Source organism: Sinocyclocheilus grahami, unplaced genomic scaffold (assembly GCF_001515645.1).
Source record: "Sinocyclocheilus grahami isolate Dianchi unplaced genomic scaffold, SAMN03320097.WGS_v1.1 scaffold723.1, whole genome shotgun sequence".
Classification (NCBI taxonomy): Eukaryota; Metazoa; Chordata; class Actinopteri; order Cypriniformes; family Cyprinidae; genus Sinocyclocheilus; species Sinocyclocheilus grahami.
Genome location: NW_015505902.1, coordinates 294,616 through 319,385, shown reverse-complemented (window position 1 = coordinate 319,385; position 24,770 = coordinate 294,616). Strand labels below are relative to the sequence as shown.

The 24,770-nt window shown below is 37.0% G+C and overlaps 1 protein-coding gene across 1 annotated transcript in view; it reads right to left on the bottom strand.

The window, feature by feature from the left end:
- Nucleotides 1-24,770, bottom strand: part of LOC107560390 (chromodomain-helicase-DNA-binding protein 9-like) — a 104,803-nt gene that overhangs the window by 19,609 nt on the left and 60,424 nt on the right. Inside the window, exons 4-22 of the mRNA XM_016244554.1 lie at nucleotides 13,105-13,213; nucleotides 11,582-11,728; nucleotides 11,260-11,328; nucleotides 10,556-10,611; nucleotides 10,242-10,359; nucleotides 10,034-10,120; nucleotides 9,771-9,908; nucleotides 8,913-9,035; nucleotides 6,197-6,373; nucleotides 5,958-6,101; nucleotides 5,606-5,861; nucleotides 5,306-5,513; nucleotides 3,198-3,393; nucleotides 2,935-3,108; nucleotides 2,576-2,761; nucleotides 2,039-2,149; nucleotides 1,359-1,555; nucleotides 717-916; nucleotides 449-608 (exon numbers count right to left, since the gene is read on the bottom strand). Coding sequence (XP_016100040.1) covers nucleotides 449-608; nucleotides 717-916; nucleotides 1,359-1,555; nucleotides 2,039-2,149; nucleotides 2,576-2,761; nucleotides 2,935-3,108; nucleotides 3,198-3,393; nucleotides 5,306-5,513; nucleotides 5,606-5,861; nucleotides 5,958-6,101; nucleotides 6,197-6,373; nucleotides 8,913-9,035; nucleotides 9,771-9,908; nucleotides 10,034-10,120; nucleotides 10,242-10,359; nucleotides 10,556-10,611; nucleotides 11,260-11,328; nucleotides 11,582-11,728; nucleotides 13,105-13,213 — 2,856 coding nt within the window. The remainder of the gene's footprint in view (nucleotides 1-448; nucleotides 609-716; nucleotides 917-1,358; nucleotides 1,556-2,038; nucleotides 2,150-2,575; nucleotides 2,762-2,934; nucleotides 3,109-3,197; nucleotides 3,394-5,305; nucleotides 5,514-5,605; nucleotides 5,862-5,957; nucleotides 6,102-6,196; nucleotides 6,374-8,912; nucleotides 9,036-9,770; nucleotides 9,909-10,033; nucleotides 10,121-10,241; nucleotides 10,360-10,555; nucleotides 10,612-11,259; nucleotides 11,329-11,581; nucleotides 11,729-13,104; nucleotides 13,214-24,770) is intronic.

Here is a 24,770-nt window from a genome sequence, read left to right as displayed (position 1 = left end):
ACACTTCCTCCAGAGTGGCAGATATCCATCTAATGAGGCGTTCACACACAGCCGAGTGGCTGTGTGGTTGAAAGTGGGTGTTACTGCTGCTTTATGGCCTAACGTTATTGGTGAGTTGCACAACAGGTAATATAAAAAAAAAAAATCAGATCATAAATGGGATGCACTGATGGTAAAAATAAGACCAGGAATAAGTGTTCTTGCTGCTAAACTATTTTTTAACACAGACAATAGTTAGAAAGTTAATTTCTTATTAAAAAAAATATTAAAATGGAAAAGTTTAGTCACTTTAAATTGTACAATATGACTGTTTTTACTGCATTTTTTGATCAAATAAATGCAACACTGGTAGACATAACAGGCTTCTTTCAAAAACACTATTTTATCGACCCCAAATTTTTGGTGTATCAAACAGTAGCGTATATTATGCTTGCAATGCAATACTCACTTGTTGCAGTGGTGTTTCAGGTGTTTCTTGTACCCATCATCAGACAACATGTGTTCTGGGTTGTGTTTTCGTATCCACTCTGCCTTCTGGATATCAAATGAGCTAGACTGAGTCTTCATCTTCTTTCCTTTTCTGCCTCGTGGCACTGGAGTCGACAAACCTGCACAAATCACATTTAAAAAATCGAAATAATGTCACATGCTTTAAAACAGACATTAATCCTGACTAAATCAAAAAGCAAAAGATAACTGAATTTCAGTCCTCATACCCAAATGGTTCTGAAGTTCCTTGGTCCTGCCGTCCTCTGTGGGAGCGATCAGATCCCACATGAAGCTTTTGATTTTATCATCTCCACGGTAATGAACGAGGCAGTATGCCAGGAGTGCTCTGCATATACACTCCACATCACGCTCGCTCAGCTGTCGCTTAAAGCGCCCGTGAGCCAGGATATCCTTCCAGCGGCCCCACCTATGACCACAGAAACACATTCAGTGGTCCATCATTTCATCTACAGTGTCAAGAACTCTGCCTGAGAAGAGACTTACTTCCTATATTTGCATATTTTGTATAAAGTTTATTTCTATAGTGTATTATACGTACAGTATGCAGCACAATGAGCTTTCATTCAGCAAGAACACATTAAACGGATCAAAAGTGATAGCAAATTCATTTAAAATGTTACTATTTCAAATAAATGTCCTTTTAAACTTTTAATTTAGCAAAGAATCCTGGAAAAAAAAATGTATCACGGTTTCCACAAAAATATTAAGCTGCACAACCATTTGGTCAAGAAACATCTTTCAAAAATAAAACTCTTACCAACTCCAAACTTTTAAACAGTAGTGTATATATAGTTATTGTAATGGCATATAACAAAACCCATATCGGTAGAGCACTAGCCATCACTCACCCGTACACCAACAGATTTTTCTCCACCCGGAAGCACTCGGTGCGGCCATAGCTGTTGAGGCGGTCATGTGGCCGGCGGAGTTTGGGTTTGTCATCCCCGCTACTCTCCCCTTCAGAGAGCTCGGCCAGCTCATCCTTAGTAGCGCTGAACGGTCGGGTCTGTTTCCTGACACGAGGGGTGTCGATCACCAGACTGTTCTGTAGCAAAACCACATCAAATAACAACAGTTAAAACAGAACCACTGACCCACCTTTACTGAGAGCAGTGCTATGTATTTAAATAAGGCCAACCGCATTCACTAAAACTGATGTTTGCTTTCAATCGCTCTTTGCTCTCAAGTGTAGCACTTACAACTAAAATACAGAAGAGCCGCCCACAGAAAACAATGATTGAGTTATTTCAGAGAGTGCATTACATTAAATACCAATCATGTTAGCCAGCATCCTGTCATCTCTTACAGCAATGCCTCTCTGCTCAAAATCTCATTTATGGGGGTTTTCCCATCAGCCACTGACAGACAAAAGGAGCTTTCTGTAACTTAATTATTTTTTTTTATTTTTATTAACAGATGTCTAGGCAGCTCTCAAAGTAATCCTGGCACTGGAGAGTCAGGTAGGAGGATGTGGGCTTCTCTGCTACACTGTTAAACTTTGATATGGCAGAGTCTGTGTATAACTTACTCTGCCATTGACTGTATCCATGTCAATCTCTGCTTTCTTAGCCCACTTGTCCCAGAAGTTGGGGTCATCCAGAGAGATGTCTGTTCTGTTCCCTGAAGCAACAAAACTGGCCTATGAACACAGCAAAAACAAATGAGAACAACATGTTAAATAATGTCTCTAAAATGACCCTTGCTGTATATATATATATATATATATATATATATATTTTTTTTTTTTTTGAGCTAAACCTTTTTCAGTAAACAAAGTGAACAGTTTTTAAAAAAATATTTCCACAACTGTAAAATTATAATACTAATATTGCATGCTAATTCCTTAATTTTCAAACATTATTCCAAAACTACAACTACAAACTACAGGGAGCCCTTAAAGCTTCTTTTTGTTATTCTCCTTCGTTGTTTGATTTTATTTCAATGTATCTGCAACCTTAACAAGTATGTTATCTGAAAATTGCTTTTATAAGAGAAACTGTAAGAAAACATTATGATTAATACTTTTAAACATACAACAAATAAAAGATGAAAGAGAGAAGCTGACCTTGGCAAAGGTGGAGCCCCGACCCTCAGATTCAATAGTGATGGTCTTGGTTCTGCGTTGCAGGATTTGGTCAATGTCCTCTTCACAAAATTTAGCCCCCTCATCTTCCTCGTCCATGATGGCACCATAAGCTCCACGCCGCAGAAGATCCTCAATCTCCTTCTTAGAGAGCTGCTGCTGCATCTGCTATAAAAGACGGAGAGAGAGAGACAGTGAATGAAACCAGACAATATAAATTACACCAGTACAAAAAACATATCAATCAACACCACCATGCAAATCTCCATGTAGAGAACAACAATGTAATGAGGGCTGGAGGAAAAAAAAACCTGGTACATAGGTAACATTTGACGACTTACCCCTCCTCCTCCTAGACTGCTGTCTCGTCCGCTCATGCTCTGAAGCACCGCTTTATCCAATCCCAGCTTTAGACTGGCTCTATCAAACATCTCTCGCTCATATGAGTTACGTGTGATTAGTCGATATACTTTTACTGCTTTATTCTGACCAATCCTGTGGCAGCGAGCCTGAGCCTGTGGATAATACAAGAAAAAAGGAAAATAAGCCAATAGGAACCTCTACAATTTGACTATCAAGTTTGTGTGTGTGTGTATATATGTACCTGCAGGTCGTTCTGAGGATTCCAGTCAGAGTCAAAGATGATACAGGTGTCGGCAGCTGTGAGGTTAATACCGAGCCCACCTGCTCGAGTACACAGCAGGAAGACAAATCGATCGGAGTCTGGTTTACTGAAACGGTCTATTGCTGCTTGACGGAGGTTCCCACGTACACGGCCATCTATCCGCTCATAGAGGTATCTGAAAAAGGTCAGTTTGACTTAGAAATGACAGATCGATGTACTTTATCGAGCACTTCCACACAGTCAGTGCACAGACATCATACATACACTACTACTAGTCAACAGATTGTGGTCAGGTTTTTTAATGTTTTTAAAAGAAATCTCTTATGATCAACAAAGCTGCATTCATTTGATCAAAAATACAATAAAAAAAACGGTACATTAGTGAAATATCATTAAACATTTCTTATCATCAATATAAAAAAAAAATTACTGCTTAATATGTGTGTGTAAACTGTGATTTTTTTTCAGGGTTCTTTGTTTAATAGACGGTTCAAATAAACACATTTATTTGAAACCGAAATCTTTTGTAACATAACCATAAATATCTTTACTGCCACTTTGGATCAATTTAATGCATCCTTGCTCAAGTTTCGATTTCTTTCTTTCTTTCTTTAAAAGAAAATAAATAAATCTTACTGACTTCTGAATGGTAGTACTGTATATGCATATATTCTACCATCAAAACAGTTTCATCTATACAAATTGACATTACAATACATTGTTTTATTGTCATTACCTAATGAACTAAATGTGTTAAAAGAATATTCCAGGTTACATGTAAAGCAAGTAAAGCTGAATAATGTTGATTACCCAAGAGCAATGTTGCATTAGTATGTCCCTAGCTCACTCCTAAAACTCTTTCCATCACCTTTTCCCTAACTTTTCTTTTCTTTTTTTCCATTCATGTCCTTTATCTCTTCCTCTTTTTTAGTCACATATTTTTCCATGTTACTTCCTGCTTTCTCTGACCCACTTAGGGCAGAGCTGTGCCTCTGGGACTGTGTGCTTGATGTGAGATCCCTGGAGTGTCTGTGTCCTGCAGCACCCTAACTACATCAGCCAACATACACAGCACTTACTTCACAAACAGTACGCTGTACACACTGCTAGACTGTCACAGACAATCTGCAGCCCTGCAGCCCTATCACCCTGCAGCCCAAGACTTGTTGCCCACTGAAGCCAAGCAGGGTTGAGCCTGGTCAGTACCTGGATGGGAGACCTCCTGGGAAAACTAGGTTGCTGCTGGAAGAGGTGTTAGTGAGGCCAGCAGGGGGTGCTCACCCTGTGGTCTGTGTGGGTCCTAACACCCCAGTATAGTGACGGGGACACTATACTGTCAAAAAGCACCGTCTTTCGGATGAGACGTTAAACTGAGGTCCTGACTCTTTGCAGTTATTAAAAATCCCAGGATGTTCTTTGAAAAAGAGTAGGGGTGTAACCCCGGCATCCTGGCCAAATTTTTGCCCATTGGCCTCTGACCATCACGGCCTCCTAACCATCCTCATATCTGCTGATTGGCTTCATCACTCTGTCTCCTCTCCACCAATAAGCTGGTGTGTGGTGGGCGTTCTGGCGCAATATGGCTGCCGTCACATCATCCAGGTGGATGCTGCACACTGGTGGTGGTTGAGGAGATTCCCCCATTCTGTGTAAAGCGCTTTGAGTGCCCAGAAAAGCGCTATATAAATATAAGGAATTATTATTATTATTATTATTATAAGCTGAGGCAAGAGAAAAATGAATGAGACTTAATTTTTTTCTTAGGAAAGAAACTATTTCTAGCTAATGCATAAAACGGTCATGTGATATCGGTGATGCAAAGGGGTTCAACAGAAGAGAGCTCTGTATAAAGGGCCAGAGAGATAAGGAACACGTGAACACAAAATGTGGCATTGAACTTCTGCCAAAAAAGCAGATTAGATTGCTTGTTAACACGGCATATATACACTGTAATGTATCTAAAACAAATATAGTAGAGCGGGACGTCACATTTTGCAGTTAAACCCCATGAACTCGGCAGGAACATGGCGAGAGCCAATCACAGCAATGAAATACACATTTAGGATGTCGCTGTTTTCGATTCTCACCTTCTCTGGATGAGGTAGTCTTCCAGGATGTCCAGGCAGCGCACCATCTGAGAAAAGATGAGCACTTTGTGTCCACCGGCCTTCATCTTGGGGAGCAGCTTGTCAATGAGAACGAGTTTACCTGCTGACTGAATCATAGCCTGCAGGTGGAAATCTACTGCTGCGGGACTGTACACCTTGAAGTCCTCTAAGATCTTCTCCTCAGCCCCTAGAAGAGAAGAGAAAGCGCCAGACTTCTTAGGACCTTGCCTAATGTAGGCTTGTTGGTTTTCGCAGCAGCTGGGGTTTAAATGGTTGTACCTTTGATGAGGTAGGGATGGTTGCAGCATTTCCGCAGTTCCATCATGGTGTTGAGCAGGTTTGGGACGTTGGCTTGGCCAGCTCCCTTAGCCAGGAATGAGAAGTTCTTTTCCAGGATGGCGCGGTAGTATTTCTTCTGGATGTTGGTGAGCTCCACTTCAATGATGGTTTCCTCTTTAGGAGCCAACTTCTTCTCCACGTCTTCCTTAAGACGACGCAGCATCATCGGTTTCAGGATGGCCTGGAGTTTCTGGACCTACATGCACAAACGTATACAGATGAAGAGTTAATATATACAGAACATATATGAATTTAAACACAGTAATATATAACGTATATCCAAATACAGCACCTGCTCCTCAGTCTTGAGGTCTCCAAATTCCTGCATGAAGGTGCTTTCTGAAGGGAAGCGGTTCGGCTCCAGGAAGTGTAGCAGACTAAAGAGTTCCTCTACTGTGTTTTGTAGTGGAGTGCCCGTCAACAAAACCTTGTGTTCCTAAGAGGTCAACAGATATCAAGTTAAAAACATAGGAAAAGAAAAGACAACTGTGATGAGTTTTAAATATAACTATAATAATGTCTTATTTATACCAGACTCATAAGTTTGAAGCCCTCCAGTAGCTTGCAGTTCTTATTTTTGAGCCGATGGGCTTCATCAATGATGACACAGCGCCAGTCTATTGCGTTAAGTTCTGGACAGCCTCCCAATATCATCTCAAATGTTGTAATGACCGCCTGAAACCGGTAAGCACCTCTTATCACACGACCCTGTAAGAGAGAAAGAGAGATAATAAGTACCTGCAAACATTTTCCATTTTTTTTGGTTCCCTGAGGTTTTGCATGGTACACCATTATACAGGCATTAGGTTTAAGTGATATGACAAAAATCATATATAACAGTATGGGGATTTTTATTTAATCATAACAGTATACATAATGATATGGGTATTTTTGCAGGAAATTCAACAAAAATGCATTTCACACACACACACACACACACGCGCACACACACACACGCGCACGCGCACACACACACGCACACACACTATATAAATATATAAATCATAAATTATATGCATTATGCCTATTTTTTAGTAATACAGTGAATTAAAAAATATAAACTATAAAAATGACTTTTCAATAAATGAAAGGTAATTTTTTGCTCCTCTTTTTTTCAGAACCTGTAGGATGCAAACCACATGGTAAAACCGATATTATAAAATTAAATGATTAAAACTAAAAAAATTATTATACATTACAACTTAACTTAAAATTAATTTATAAAATTTATATTAAATGTTATTATTATTTTTTAAATATGAATTCTGACCAGATGAGCAGTACCAGTTATGAAAAAGCCAATATAAAGAAAGCTGACCCAACAATTTAATTCTGTATTAATGCAACAAGTTGCAATGCTTTTTTTCTCCATCTATTATTTCTTAATCATATTACTCCATCTTCACTGGTAGTTATGCAAATATATCCACTGTGGCATTAGCGGTACAGGGTATATCAAATTTCGTACCAGTTGACACATTTCTACCATTACGAGGTATTGTATATGCTGAAATACCACCCAGCCATAACAGTGATGTTAGATTTTTTGCATATCAAGCATCGCTTTATGGACTTTGTCCGAGATACACTCTGCCAACTTTGCAATTACATTTAGTTTGAAAAGGAATAAAATAACCATAATTGAGTTGTGGCTTGCTTTTTTCCCTCTATCTTTCTCCTTTACAAAACATGATACTAACAGGTAACCAATTCAAAAGCCTTGAATTACAGTTAATAGGTCTCACACTCTGCTGTGACAACAGTGAGCGCCAGCATATCCAGAGCAAGGACAAAAAAACAGAAAAGCCTGGAAATTGAGCTAATATATAATAGTAACACTTAAATGACGTTCAAATTGGGTTTGTAAGTTGCTTTTGTACAAAAGCATCAGCTAGATGAGCCGCTGGAATTTAAAGTTATTTAATTCATTCATTATCTCATTGATGGTCTCAATGCTGTCTGAAGTCTGAATGGAAAATTAGATTCCCACAACACTCAACACACACAGCTCTCTCTCGCCTATCTGCCATTCAATTATCTGTCTATACATAAAAAGCAAGCAAAAGAACAAGGGCGCAAAGTATATAAGAAAAGCCATGCATGCAGACATTAGTTCACAGATTAAACGTACACCATTTGATGACGTTCCACTCAGTAGTTTTATTGACATATATGAGGAAGGTTAAAGAGGAAGGATCCCTGTGTCAGGGCTGAACGTTCACTTACCTGTTATACCAGTTGAAGAGAAGCCAGTTGACCCCCTCCAGCTGGTAATCCCTGAGACAGTTTCCATTACAATACTCTCGTGATTGCTCCCGCTTCTTCCAGTGACTCGCCGGTGGACGCTCCTGAGAGAGCACGCAAAATTCAGAACATGGTATTCAAGTGGCACAACTTGCATTAAACACACTAACTAGCTGCATTACAGTTTAACCAGGCACTATTTGTTTTGGAACACCAATTCGGCATGCATATTTAAATACTTTGTAGTGCAAACGTCAACAGCTTATAGCATATACTGATTATAGCAACAGGAATTCATTAAATGATGGAGAAGTGAGTATTATATATCCAGTTATGCACGGTTTAGGCATGTTAAAGAGCTGTTTCAGGTCCCTGAACTCATAGGCAATTACATCGAGAAAGAGGAATATATGGTGAATACATAATTTAAATAATATTATGAAATTTAAATGCAAAAATCACAATGTTAGACGTTCTTGACACAATGCCTGTTGAAATGTAGTGCTACTGCACACACAGCCACACATAATACATACAACAGTGAGCGCCAGCATATCCAGAGCAAGGACAAAAAAACAGAAAAGCCTGGAAATTGAGCTAATATATAATAGTAACACTTAAATGACATTCAAATTGGGTTTGTAAGTTGCTTTTGTACAAAAGCATCAGCTAGATGAGCCGCTGGAATTTAAAGTTATTTAATTCATTCATTATCTCATTGATGGTCTCAATGCTGTCTGAAGTCTGAATGGAAAATTAGATTCCCACAACACTCAACACACACAGCTCTCTCTCGCCTATCTGCCATTCAATTATCTGTCTATACATAAAAAGCAAGCAAAAGAACAAGGGCGCAAAGTATATAAGAAAAGCCATGCATGCAGACATTAGTTCACAGATTAAACGTACACCATTTGATGACGTTCCACTCAGTAGTTTTATTGACATATATGAGGAAGGTTAAAGAGGAAGGATCCCTGTGTCAGGGCTGAACGTTCACTTACCTGTTATACCAGTTGAAGAGAAGCCAGTTGACCCCCTCCAGCTGGTAATCCCTGAGACAGTTTCCATTACAATACTCTCGTGATTGCTCCCGCTTCTTCCAGTGACTCGCCGGTGGACGCTCCTGAGAGAGCACGCAAAATTCAGAACATGGCATTCAAGGGGGACAACTTGCATTAAACACACTAACTAGCTGCATTACAGTTTAACCAGGCACTATTTGTTTTGGAACACCAATTCGGCATGCATATTTAAATACTTTGTAGTGCAAACGTCAACAGCTTATAGCATATACTGATTATAGCAACAGGAATTCATTAAATGATGGAGAAGTGAGTATTATATATCCAGTTATGCACGGTTTAGGCATGTTAAAGAGCTGTTTCAGGTCCCTGAACTCATAGGCAATTACATCGAGAAAGAGGAATATATGGTGAATACATAATTTAAATAATATTATCTTATGCTCACCAAGGCTACATTTATTTGATCAAAAGTACAGTAAAAACTGTAATATTGTGAAATATGATTAGAATTTGAAATATCTTTTCTATTTTAATATATTTTCAAATGCAAACATTACTCCAGTCTTCAGTGTCACGTGATCCTTCATAACTCATTCTAATATGCTGATCTGCTGATTTTGCGGCTTCATTTTCTTGTTATTATCAACGCTGAAAACAATGGTGTTGCTTAATATTTTTGTGGAAACCATAATGATTTTTTTAGGATGATTAATATATTTGATGAATAGAAAGTTCAAAAGAACAGCATTTATTTGGAATAGAAAGAACATGTTTGAATGGTAGTAAACTAAACTAAAATGGTATAAGAGGGAGCAAGAGGGAGATGGTCTCACCACTCTGTTGGTGTGTGGTTTTGCTGCCTGCAGCTTTTTGAACTCTTCAATCTTAGTCTGGTCTACATCTTCATTCAGCTCCCATGTGCTGTCCTCATACGGCGATGAGCACCATTTCACCAAGTAATACACCACTGGCTACACATGCACACAAAAAGAAGGTTTTGAGACTTACACAAAATAAACAAAGAGAGAGCATCCCTTCATGAACTACACAGAGTGCTAACCGCACACACAAACACACGATTCAGAGCAACGGCTACCTCTCCGGTGTCCTTGTCCTCACAGTACGAGACCTCAAGAACTCGGTCCACTTCTACATAGTCGGGATTGAATGGTTCCTCCTCCATCTTAAACACACACATACGCATAATTAATAATTACAAATAAATCTCCCCAGTGATTATTATGACTAAATGAAATCACATTTAACCTGAAATGCATCATACAAACAAACACGGGCACTCTTACATCAGCAAAGAAGTGTGCTTTCTGCGCCTGTTTGATCTTGAAGCGCTTGATTTTCTGCTGGATCCTCTTGTCTTTCTCTAAATGCTGCTCCGTCGCCCACTCACAGTGAAGATACGAGCTACAACACACACGTTTACATAATTACTGAATGCTCCTTACACACGCTAAATTATGCGCGCTCATCAACACATGACTAAATTGCTCTCCGAGCTGCTCCTGGTTATTAGCAATATGAAAAACAGATTTTTTTACAGCTTAAAAGCTAACAGAGAAAACTGTTAAAGCTGATAAAAACCAGTGCCTAATTGACTTACTAGTTTTTGTACTTGACATAATACTCTTCGGTTTCGACCATCACCCCAGCAGAAACCTGTTGAATGAATGAAAAAAATATTATATATATAATATTATACATATATTAAATATAATATACAATATTATTAAAATAAATAATCAATAATAGTTTTTCCCTCCATTTCTGAATAAAGAAAAATAATTTTATAAGTAAAATAGTTACTACTACTTACTAATAATATAGTTATATAAGTAAATAGTTAATTTTTCCCGATAAAAGCTAAATTAAGTCTCTTATTCACGGCTGATAAATCACATTTACACAGATAACTCGCTTGGGATAGAAGCATTTGCTAAATTAATAAACATATTAGCACACATATTAAAGTTTAATACAGATTAAATCTATGAGCATTCTGCTGGAAATGTCACATTTGTTATAAGATTAAAATTCCAGCATATTTCAGAACAACTATGCACTAAAATGTCTGTTGTTTTTCCCCTATTTCCCGTGCTTTATCTTTATCAACATGCAGTGTGATGTACACAGTCATAAAATATAGAGACCCTCCCCCCTGACAAAATCTGATCACAACTGGTCACAGGAAGTGTAAGTGTCATGTGTAATATACCATGTGCAAACAGGGCTATAATTTCCAGATGGGATCTAAAGATGAATAAGAAAAACACACTTAATAAAACACAGAGATTGTGAAACTCTAACCTCTTTTTTCACCACACGAGATGCCATGATTTTATCAACCACAGCAGCATCTTCCTCAGTCGGGTTCTCCTATAAACCAACATAAACCAGATTCCAGAGTCTCTTCATACCACAACATATACTTAAATACACACAACTTCCCTCCCTCTCTCTCTCTCTCTCTCTCTCACACACACACACACACACACACACACACATAAAAGGATGCATTGTCTTTCCTCATTCTAACCATAGCACATTATAATCAAGATCAGAGAACTGCTTGAGCATGCTGGGACCCATCATAAGAAACAAGAGATTTAATGAGATTTAATGTACGCACCACAAACAGTTGCACCGAAGGCTGTTTGTGAGCGTTGGAGTTGGTCTTCTTGGCTTTTACGATGACCTTCATTTCTTCATCGGACAATCGAGCCTCGCCATCATCCTCATACTTCTTCCTCTTGACCTTCCGGTTTGAACGTCGCTTCTATAGACACACAAATAAAAGTGAGTGTATGTTTGAATTTTTTTCACAGTTCTTTTTGAAAGAAGTCTTTTATGCTCATCAAGGCTGCATTTATTTGATAATAATTTAATAATTAATAATTTAATAATTTGATTATAATTTAAAATAACTTTTCTATTTTAAGTAAAAAGAAAAAAAGAAAAAAAAAAGTAATTTATTTCTGTGATGGCAAAGCTGACTTTTCAGCAGTCATTACTCCAGTTTTCAGTGTCTCATGATTCTCCAGAAATCATTCTAATGCTGATTAGGTGCTCAAGAAACATTTCCTATCATTATCAATGTTGAGAACAGTTGTGCTGCTTAATACTTTTGTTAAAACCATTATAAATTCTTTCTTTGATGAATAGGAAGTTCAAAAGAACATCATTTATTTGTCTTTATGTCTGATTATTAATGCTGAATAAAAGTATGCATTTTTTAAGTTATTCAAATCATAGTATGCATTCACCTCTTTTGAAGTGTGTATAATATATATGCATTCAGAAATCTAAATATAAATGCATACATTTTACATTAATGACAGCATTTTCAAATAAATAAAGAAATTATCAATTGAATTTTAAATATTTTGCAAAAACCATATTATTATATTACCCCAGGTGGCTTCTTGAGCCATGTAAATGTCACTTTAGATGACCAAGAGAGGAGGAGAGCCCCTGCGCATGCACACTTTTATTTTTCACTCAGCAAATCAGAGATGCCCATCAGGGGGCCTTTAATAAATTAGTACAGCAGAGTGAAAGAGAGAGAGAGAGAGAGCAAGAGAGAGAGAGAGAGAGAGAGAGAGAGAGAGTCTGTCCTCCCAAATATAACATGACCTAAATGTGTATGAGTTAAAGTAAATGGAGAGGATGAGAATATCTCAGGATGACCAAATAAAGTCCCACCCGCCCTGCCACAAGACCCCAGTGTTTCCTAAAATGCACATGGCTGAGGCTTTAACTCCGACAGCCTAACTGAGTCATCAAAAAAACACTGCTTTAATTAACACAGGGGTATTTAAAGAGGATAATTATACCTGGAAGGGTGGAGGGGGGTATATCATGGATGGGGGAATGAGAGGTTAGTCATTTCAGAAGAAAGAGATGGAATTCATTTGAGGGTACGGCAGTCATCTCAGTCTCTTTAGCTCTTGGACTGAACATACACATGCTGCAGGAAGCACCACTGCATTATGCAGTTTAAAGAATGGCCAGCAACAAAGTGCATACAATTTGTGCCACCTGCTCCAGAAATGATTACTTGCAAATGCTTTTCTTGCTAGATGATTATATAAAACAGCATGAAAGTGTCATCCAGGCATATCAAGAATAGATAAAAAAAAAAACAAAGCTCACCGAATCATCATCTTTAGAGGATCGTCGAGTTGGTCTGTCATCATCAGACAGCTCTTCAGAGGAATCTGTCTTCTTTCGCTTCTTCTTTCCAAGCTTTATAACGATTTTCCTGTCAAAGAGAAGAACAAACAGAGAGACTTATTTTAACACCGATACCCACTGGAATTCAATCAGAAGAAACCAGTATTACTCAAAACATTTTATGGAAACACACCAAATGACCACTTTGTTTATTGCATCAATCCTGGCAAAATAACTGATTTACTAGTGATTTACTAGCACTTAATTACTACATTATATGATTTTGCTTCACAAAGGACGTCTTCCACTATATTAGAAGCTATATTGCCATTTGCAATCATATGATTCTGGATGGTAACTCCTCTGCATTCATTTTGAAACCTGAGGTAATCTAAAGTTTGTTTCTAACAGGCTGTAAAACTGCTTTTTTCATTTGGTCACAAATAAAACAGACAGAGCTCTAGCAAGACAAGAAATCAAATATAAGAGATAAAAAAGATAAAGCTCTGAATGCAGAGGCAAAAGATATGCCACAGTCACTGATCTTTTCTTCAGCAGACCATGTGTGTAGATTCACAAACAGCAGCGGGACTCAGACTGTCATTTTTACACTGCATTCTTAGATTTACACCATGAATTGTGTTAGAATTGCTGAAAAAGGCACCAGTCAACAGGCCAATATGGCCAACATTCTATTCACTCTTTTGAAGAGAGGAATTTTTTTTTAATAATTTTATAAATTGTATAATTTGATTGATCATTTCACATTATTAAATCTCCAATGTATCAAAAATGCTTCACCAAAACCAACATCCCAAATCCCAGCTGGTCAGTGTTTAGTTAGTGACTCTTAAAGGAACTTAAAAGTCATTTTAATGGTTGTACTTTGTCACATAAACTTAAGTGCTCTGTAGGGCTGGGTGATATGACGATATTATCGTATATCGACGATGTCTCGTAAGTATCGCAAAGTCGATGTCAACAGTCAGGTAACAGACGATTATCAGAAAAAAATGACAAATGATAAACCTAGTAAGTAATACTTTAAATAGCCCCATAGTCACCATACAAGTCTTTTTGCATGCAAGAATGAAACAATATAGGAGGGTTGGGAATAGGGATGTAACAGCATGAAAATTCCTTATCACGATTATAGTGACCAAAATTATCACGGTTATCAGTATTATCACGGTATTGTTCAAATGTGCTGGAAATGTTCAAAAAGTACTGACACACAAATAATTTCGCCAAGTTTTATATTTCAAATCAACAAACAACAAATAAAATGAGTTTTTGTTTGCATAACTAAAACAATAACATTGCCAATGATGTCCGGATTTTAAATGACAACTTGACTGACAACAGTTTATCTAACAGCATGTTCAAATATCTAATGTAAATGTTCAAATAAAGCTTTCATAAGCAAGTTTCATAAATGGTAAACCTCACATTTCAGCTTTTAAATAAAAAAAAGGGTCAAGTCAAAATGATAATGGATTAATAAATGATTATATGTATTTATCTGCTCCATAAATAATACTAGATACCTTGTTGTTTAAATGTGTAGAATCCACATAAGCTTGTTTTTCATCAACCGGTCAAAATTTACAGCAGGGCAGGCAAATTCGGTCCGTTTTTTGATCTACACACCTTTCACTTTTTAAGACTAAAACAAAAGATGGATTCATTGTTATTCTTAATTAAATAGCTTAACAACAATAAACAGTAAGATAAATTGACAAACTAGCTTACAAAACGTTTATTAACAAAAACGAATAAGATGAATAGAAATTAATACTTTTATTTAGCAAGGATGCTTAAAATTGATCAAAAGTGATGATAAAGGCATTTATAATGTTACAAAAGATTTCTATTTCAGATAAACAGTGTTCATATCGATATCGGAATTATATCGTATCGACCGAAATTAAGAAATATATTGTGATATCAATTTTGGCCATATCTTCCAGCCCTATATGAAACGGTAATACTATTTTATCACGATTTATCGTCAAACCGGTAATCGTTACATCCCTAGTTGGGAATCGAAAAGCTATTCCACTTTTGGAAATCAGATTAGATGTGTAAGGTCAGGAATCAAATTACTTCTTAACTTCGATTCTGCTTCTCAATTCCTGTATGTACATTTATTGTGATTTCAAAAGATTCAACTGCAAGAAGATGAAATAGAACTCACTTCTGCACTCGCGCGCTGTTTTCTGTTCTGCTCACACAACAAAGCACATGCACAAAAGCCACCTCTTATATACGCGAACACTGGACTGAGCTCTCTCTCGCATTCTTACACATTAGAATGGACAAATACACAGAATTATATCAAAATATCCCATAAATACAATTATCGGTTATGTCTTAAGTGAACGTAAAGAACGGAGAAGGAAAACAAGGGTGTATTGGATCCGTGCATTGACAGCAGCCATTAATGTTAATTTAAAGAACGAAAGAAGAGAAAATCCCTCACTGATCTTGACTGAATCACTTTTGTAACCTCAGTTTATATTTTATTTGCCTGTTGTTCAGCGCTGACTACTGTAATGGCAACGTGCATCTGTGTATGCAATTATTTTGGAGATGCGTTCCAATATAATTTATCCTTATTTAAGGTATAGGCCTATTCTATTTCGATCTGCAGTTTAATAAAAGTTAAACAGAAAAAAGACAAAAAGTAGCACTGCATGTGTTTCTGAATATTTATTTAAACAGACGGTATAATGATGAAAAACCACAAATATGACAGGTATAAGGTTAAGCGCACATTTCAGTGCAATATTTTTACAGATTTTTTTAAACAGTGTATACAGTATAATTATGTTTAATTAAGCTGAGATATAGCACTATAAATTCTTAATTCATATGCAACAAAACTATAAAGTTTTGTTGCAAATGGATGAAGACATTATAGTACTATATCTCAGCTCGCCCCTCAACATGCACGCGTTTGGAGTTTCGGCAGCCCAACACTGAATATTATATTGTGGGCATTGTATTTTGATTCATAATATAAAAATTAAAATACAAAAAAGAAAAGAAATTACAATTACCCCTGCTTCTAAATAAATAAAGCAGTTATTTTTATTTCGTTAAAAACGGGCCAAAAGAGACCTCCGAACTATAGGCTATCGGAACATTTATTAACATATTAACATTTTTGCTCAGAATTCTTTTTTAATCCCTGCATGATTTTAGCCATACGTGATTAATATCAAATACGTATAGCCTATATCTCAGCTCGCCCCTCAACATGCACGCGTTTGGAGTTTCGGCAGCCCAACACTGAATATTATATTGTGGGCATTGTATTTTGATTCATAATATAAAAATTAAAATACAAAAAAGAAATTACAATTACCCCTGCTTCTAAATAAATAAAGCAGTTATTTTTATTTCGTTAAAAACGGGCCAAAAGAGACCTCCGAACTATAGGCTATCGGAAAGGGGGGGCCTTAACATTTTTGCTCAGAATTTGTTTTTAATCCCTGCATGATTTTAGCCATACGTGATTAATATCAAATACGTATAGCTTGACTACAAGTTTAAAAACAACGCTACAATTGTTAAAATCAAGGAAATTAAACTTACCATCATGAAATGTGTCTACACACGCGATAAAGCCAAAAAGAAAGAGAAACATCGGAAATAGGCATATTTTATTCAAGACATTACTATATGACATCAACAAGCATTTATCATTCTTACAATTACCGCCACAATGTTCAACTTCACCATGATGAACTTAAAATTGGGTTCTATTATTTTTCCTCAACAGTTCTCCTCACAAAACAAAATTCATTTCAAACACAAATTTGATAAGAACAGAGTGGAAATTATTAGCAACACCAACATAACAGCAATGCTAATGTTTTCTGTTAGTTTAAGCACAAACTAAGAAAAGTAAAACCAGACTTTAATGTGGCAATAATTAATACCAAACTGAACATGGTGTGTTTTTATGGTGCATGTCGGCAATGTTGTCTCGGCGAGGGCGGGGCGTGGTGGAGGTGGGGCTTACGTAGACGATATTATCAGATAACGCGATATTTTTAAGGCGATTATCGATTAGATATTTTTGACATATCGCCCAGCCCTAGTGCTATGAAAATATCTCAATATATATATTGAGCTCTCTATATATAAAATATAACAGCTCAAAGTCAACTCACCAACAAACAAAAACATCAAAACACATACAACATATATCAAAAAGTAAATATAAATATATATTATATTTTTTTCTTATTGACTGTTATTGCCACTGTATGTTTGAGAACTGGGTGGTTTGGTAAGTCATAAAGAACATGGAGATTTTAGAGTGTGTGTGTGTGTGTTTGTTTCTCTTACTTTTTATGATGCATCAGTATTTAAAGGCTATATGAATCAGAGCCAAACCCATTTAAATGCATGCACACATGCTCGATGGATGAGAGTGGAAGGTCTTTGGAGGTAGACGCAGAAGGCTGCATTAATATTTCAGGGTTGTAACCTAGGCTACATATACGCACACACTCAGTCTTTCTCAGTCTTTTCCCTAAAAGCTCCTACAAACACATGGTTGCACAGACATACACATAAAATGAGTTTAAAATCAGCCCTGTGAAGAGAAACCCAACATTTGTTTTAAAAATCCTTTTAGTCTCTTTCTTTCGATATAATGTCTAAATAAACATCCAGTATCCATTCATCTCCACCACACGCTCAGCACCTCGCAACACACCACTTATCATTCACATATCATAATTGAATTAAAACAGCACTAAACGTGTGAGAGACAAACTCAGTGTATCGGGGAGAGAGTGAATTTGTGGTGTCAGTCTCAATCCGTCTTGCACGGCCCGCTTCACTTTTGCCCAGCACTGCATCTCTGACTTCACTAAGGAAAGCAAGTTTGCACTTTTAACAACCTGATTCTTCTGTAATCGAATGAACGAACACACAACAAATACATAAAAAATATCAATAGAGGTACTGATGCAATAGCATGAAAGGGGAAAATCTGATACATGACTATCAACACAGCCATAACGTGCCTGGCAGACTGTACTGTTATAAATATGGGTGTGTGTGACTGGCTGCAGTCTCTATCTCTGTCTCTGAGATCACACAGTCTGCTTTAATGGCAGCTGTTGGCTGTAGAGTGCAGTTTGGTGCAAAGCGGGTCAGTAGGTTTCTGGCTTTGCTCTCCACTGCAGACTCAAAGACACCAACCCTGCTATTTATGAAAGTAAGATCTAAAGGCCCACCTCTGCCTCCATGTCTCCACAGTGATTTGAAAATCAATATCTAGCCCCCAGTTACCACAAATCTCTTCAGATAAGAAAACCTATGAAGAAAGCCCATAGTAGTAACAGGTATGGCTATTCTCGATAAGGAATTTCCTGACTTAAGGGGGTTTGTTGCAACGGTCCACAGATTATGAAGAAGCGAGTCTTCCCATAGACTTCTTTAGTGCATCACATACTCACTTTTTTGTAGTTTTGCTACCTTAACTACAACCTCAAGCTTTCCGCATTACACGTGACTTGCGTGACATTTGAGATTTGTGTTCAGCAGTTAAGCAAACAGCTCACTGCAGATGAGCCAATTTCCAATGGCCATGTCCCAACTTACATACTTGATGTGGACTTGTGATCTTGTGGCTTGTTCAAGAAGTGCAAGAAACAGTAGGGTGTCCCATTGTCATTTTAGGATTAAGACGGGGTTTTTTTTTGGAGGCGCCCCTATTCTCAGCGCAGCCTTTTGTGACATCTGAACTGAAGCGATCTCCGCATCAGTCAACTACATCACAATACACGCAACATACAGTTTCATCTTCACCAGTGAGAGCAGACAGGAGCTATGTGGTGGATAAAAAGAAAAAATATGGCAAAGAAGATATTCAAGTGAAGAAATTGTGGAAATTGTGAGAAAATGAAGCACAAAACTAATCTTGAGGAAGTGTCCCACAACAGGACAAAGCAATATTGATATACTCTCCCTTATGGCTGGGCGATAATTCGATAGCGATAATTATCGAGATATAATTTTCCTCGATAAAACGATATGAAGAGTTCAATAAATGTTCAATATAATGTTTATGCACCAAAAGCAGAACGAAACAGAGTGACTCATTTGAATCGTGCCACTCGGACCGTTTATCCGCTCGGATCAAAGTTCAAACTGCAGCGCGGCACGAGCTCACTAGAGCAGATGTGTTTACTCGGTCACGCAAGCACTAAACAACGCTGTGAGATCCAGTGTGAAGCGCGAATAGAGCGATGAACACAAATGACTGTGATTTAAACTAGTTTACCGTCAAACAGGAGAAACACTGTGTGCAACGAGACATGGATTTACCATGGATTTACTGTAGTAACACTCACTGCACCATGGTATTGTGGCAGAAATGTTGGATATTCACGTTGAATTTTATTACAGGAGTAATGGTATATAGTTATAGTATGTATTTGTGATTAAGCTATAGCATGTGTGCATTTATACTGAATATTTTTAGACTACTGTTTTTCATACAAACAGGCTACTTAAAAACCATATAGTTATATTTTTACCATGGTATTGAGGTGCTATACGTGTGGTTTTAACTGTGTTTATCATGATTTAAATGTATGCTACTATGGGAGACCAATGCTTACTAAAAAACTTGGTCAGAATAAATGTAACCATATAAAACTGAGGTTGCTACAATATTTACAGATGTTACTGATTTTGATAATGAACAAATATTTACCTCTGCATCCTAACTCAAGCTACTATCAAATGTGCATTTCTAAGAGACAAAAAAAAGTGATATTATTATTATTAATATTATAAAGGCAACCCAAACCTGTTTCTTGATTTGAAATAATATCACTCATTAGAACATGCAGAAACTAAGAAATACATTTTTCTATATAGATATTTATCTTGTTAAAGGAAAATGAATGGTCCGGTTTCTACAACTTTCACTTTGAATCAAAAATCTGGCTTTAAACTTGAAAGAAATAAAGATTTGACATTTATCATGATTATTATCGATATCGACTGATATGAAAAAAAATCGTGATCATTTTTTTGCCCATATCGCCCAGCCCTACTCTCCCTTTAAGCTATTTTAATGGTTCTAAAACGCATTAACATATATAATAATAATAAATTATCGAGATATAATTTTCCTCGATAAAACGATATGAAGAGTTCAATAAATGTTCAATATAATGTTTATGCACCAAAAGCAGAACGAAACAGAGTGACTCATTTGAATCGTGCCACTCGGACCGTTTATCCGCTCGGATCAAAGTTCAAACTGCAGCGCGGCACGAGCTCACTAGAGCAGATGTGTTTACTCGGTCACGCAAGCACTAAACAACGCTGTGAGATCCAGTGTGAAGCGCGAATAGAGCGATGAACACAAATGACTGTGATTTAAACTAGTTTACCGTCAAACAGGAGAAACACTGTGTGCAACGAGACATGGATTTACCATGGATTTACTGTAGTAACACTCACTGCACCATGGTATTGTGGCAGAAATGTTGGATATTCACGTTGAATTTTATTACAGGAGTAATGGTATATAGTTATAGTATGTATTTGTGATTAAGCTATAGCATGTGTGCATTTATACTGAATATTTTTAGACTACTGTTTTTCATACAAACAGGCTACTTAAAAACCATATAGTTATATTTTTACCATGGTATTGAGGTGCTATACGTGTGGTTTTAACTGTGTTTATCATGATTTAAATGTATGCTACTATGGGAGACCAATGCTTACTAAAAAACTTGGTCAGAATAAATGTAACCATATAAAACTGAGGTTGCTACAATATTTACAGATGTTACTGATTTTGATAATGAACAAATATTTACCTCTGCATCCTAACTCAAGCTACTATCAAATGTGCATTTCTAAGAGACAAAAAAAAGTGATATTATTATTATTAATATTATAAAGGCAACCCAAACCTGTTTCTTGATTTGAAATAATATCACAATTATCGAGATATAATTTTCCTCGATAAAACGATATGAAGAGTTCAATAAATGTTCAATATAATGTTTATGCACCAAAAGCAGAACGAAACAGAGTGACTCATTTGAATCGTGCCACTCGGACCGTTTATCCGCTCGGATCAAAGTTCAAACTGCAGCGCGGCACGAGCTCACTAGAGCAGATGTGTTTACTCGGTCACGCAAGCACTAAACAACGCTGTGAGATCCAGTGTGAAGCGCGAATAGAGCGATGAACACAAATGACTGTGATTTAAACTAGTTTACCGTCAAACAGGAGAAACACTGTGTGCAACGAGACATGGATTTACCATGGATTTACTGTAGTAACACTCACTGCACCATGGTATTGTGGCAGAAATGTTGGATATTCACGTTGAATTTTATTACAGGAGTAATGGTATATAGTTATAGTATGTATTTGTGATTAAGCTATAGCATGTGTGCATTTATACTGAATATTTTTAGACTACTGTTTTTCATACAAACAGGCTACTTAAAAACCATATAGTTATATTTTTACCATGGTATTGAGGTGCTATACGTGTGGTTTTAACTGTGTTTATCATGATTTAAATGTATGCTACTATGGGAGACCAATGCTTACTAAAAAACTTGGTCAGAATAAATGTAACCATATAAAACTGAGGTTGCTACAATATTTACAGATGTTACTGATTTTGATAATGAACAAATATTTACCTCTGCATCCTAACTCAAGCTACTATCAAATGTGCATTTCTAAGAGACAAAAAAAAGTGATATTATTATTATTAATATTATAAAGGCAACCCAAACCTGTTTCTTGATTTGAAATAATATCACTCATTAGAACATGCAGAAACTAAGAAATACATTTTTCTATATAGATATTTATCTTGTTAAAGGAAAATGAATGGTCCGGTTTCTACAACTTTCACTTTGAATCAAAAATCTGGCTTTAAACTTGAAAGAAATAAAGATTTGACATTTATCATGATTATTATCGATATCGACTGATATGAAAAAAAATCGTGATCATTTTTTTGCCCATATCGCCCAGCCCTACTCTCCCTTTAAGCTATTTTAATGGTTCTAAAACGCATTAACATATATAATAATAATAAATATTATGTTAATATATTGTTGCTGTGATAGACAGTTATTAGAAATATGGCAGTTTGCTATCACCACAGTTTGCTAATGGAGAATACTATACCAGAAGCTCACATAGCACTGATTTTAGCAGAAATACTTAGGCAGTAGTACTGCATATTACAGTCCATTAAAAATCATTATTATTTATTTTAGTATTTCATTTTCTATTGTATAAAATTTAGCACTAATGTATATTTATAATTGGAAAACATCTTTTTCCTTAATCCAAGTTTCCAGAAATTACTTGTTTTAATTAAAAAAATGTTCTTGATAAGGTTTTGCCATCATTAAAGGTGGATGCTGTCACACTGAACCTTTATTTAAAGATATTTAGAATAATGTTCTATTAAAAAAAGAAGAAAAGGACAGAACACTTTCCTGTACAATGCCATCTTGCAAAAGTAGGCCTAATTATTTTTAGTTAAAAGGCAATGTTCTTACAGCACACAAGCATTGAGCATATAAATAATTTTGCAAGCCATGACCTTGCGGTAACACTTTAGTATACCAGTTCTCACTATTAACTAGTTGCTTATTAGCATGCCTATTATTAACATATTGGCTGTTTATTAGTACGTATAAAGCACATATTCTGCATGACCATATTCTACATACCTAAACAATAGCTAAACTTAACAACTACCTTACTAACTATTAATAAGCAGCAAATTAGGAGTTTATTGAGCAAAAATTGGACCTTAAAATATTTTATGTTGCCAATCATCCAGCATTTGGGACAGGGTCTATACGTCTTCCTGATAGTCAAATAACAATGGATCATCAACACTTACACTTGTTATTCCCGACACAGTTTCATTTAACTGTGGTCTTTGCGTTTGGTCATGACACCACTAGCTATAACATAACACTCATCTAGGGCTGTGCAAAAAATCGAATGCGATTTTCATGCGCATCTCGTCAGTAAAGACGCTTCTGGTGATTAGTAGTAAATCTCCAGCACGTGCTTTCAGATGGAGCGGCATTTACTACACAGAGCCGTAGATCACTGACAAGCTACACAAAATCACGTTCAAAATTGCAGGCGATTCATTGCCGATTTTGAACGTGATTTTGTGTAGCTTGTCAGTGAACTACGGCTCTGTGTAGTAAATGCCGCTCCATCTGAAAGCACGTGCTGGGGATTTACTACTAATCACCAGAAGCAGTGTTGCCAACTTCTTTCAATAGAAAGTAGCTAAAGCCAGTTTGAAAAGTCGCTAAATGTCGCCAGATGACGTCATACACTAATTAGCATATTCATGACGTCAACGCATCTGTTGCCTTTTACATTTGTTTGTCTCTCTGTGCTCACATACTGTATTTTAATGCCGCCAAATTCTCAATAAAACTGTTTTCATTTATATATATTACTGTTTCTGTTGTCAGACAACAGAATAAATATGAAACAGTGACTGAAATGCGGCCCTTTAAGACTACATAACCAGCTCTCCCTTCCAAGACATTAATCTGCATAAAAATCCTGCTTTATCTAGCCATCGTCAGATGAAATGAAACGCACATAAGAAAAGACAAAGACAATTCCTGTGCTGTGATTTCGGCTATATTTGCATGTAAAATTAGAGAAGCAACATAATATCTATTTTAACTGAAGGCGCTGCTCCTCTCAGCCGCTCGCTGAACAGAGCAGATGCAGAGAGAGGTGCGTCAGTACCAGCGATCACAGAGACTCGCTAAGGTTTGTCCAAGAAGTCGAAGTTTTTTGGAAAAAGAAAAAGTCGCCAAGGGGTCTGAAAAGTCGCTAAATCTAGCGACAAACTCGCTAAATTGGCAACACTACTCCGGACTGACGGCATCATCACAGTATGTGAGGGGCGTAACATTTCCGTCTCACGCTTGAGGTATTCAGCCAATCACAACGCACTGGATAGCTGACCAATCACAGCACACCTCGCTTTTTCAGCGCGATGAGTTTTGTAAAAATCGACGCGTTTCAGAAAGGCGGGGCATAGAGGAGCAACAATAATGTGTTTTTTGAACCTTAAACCGCATAAACACATTTCGTTACACCAAATACTGTTCTTTTTAGCAGCATCATATGACCCCTTTAAGAAGAAGGCTAAGTTGAGTTGCGATCTCTCGTTATCAGTAATAATATGTGTGTATCGACAGTAAAGAAGCCTCAGCTCCTCCCTTCAACAGAAAGCGATGACGTATGTGGTCTCACCTGTAAAGGTAACTGGCACGAGCATACCGTCGTGCTTGCGGATCTCTTAAACATGAAAATGCGGAAGTCCACACTGAGATTCGATCGCTCTCAGTTAGTTTTAATTTCTTGCATCAGTTAGAGCTGGTCCTCGGCTATGTGAGGATAAACGAGGAGACACCGACGTTAGTCTGTCTATAGCCTGCTTAACTGATCTGCTTTGGGAACTTTGATGAGGATGTTCTTCACTGATCGAGAGGTACAGTGTGTGTGTGTGTGTGTGTGTGTGTGTGTGTGTGTGTGTGTGTGTGTGTGTGTGTGCGTTTTGCGGATGTTAG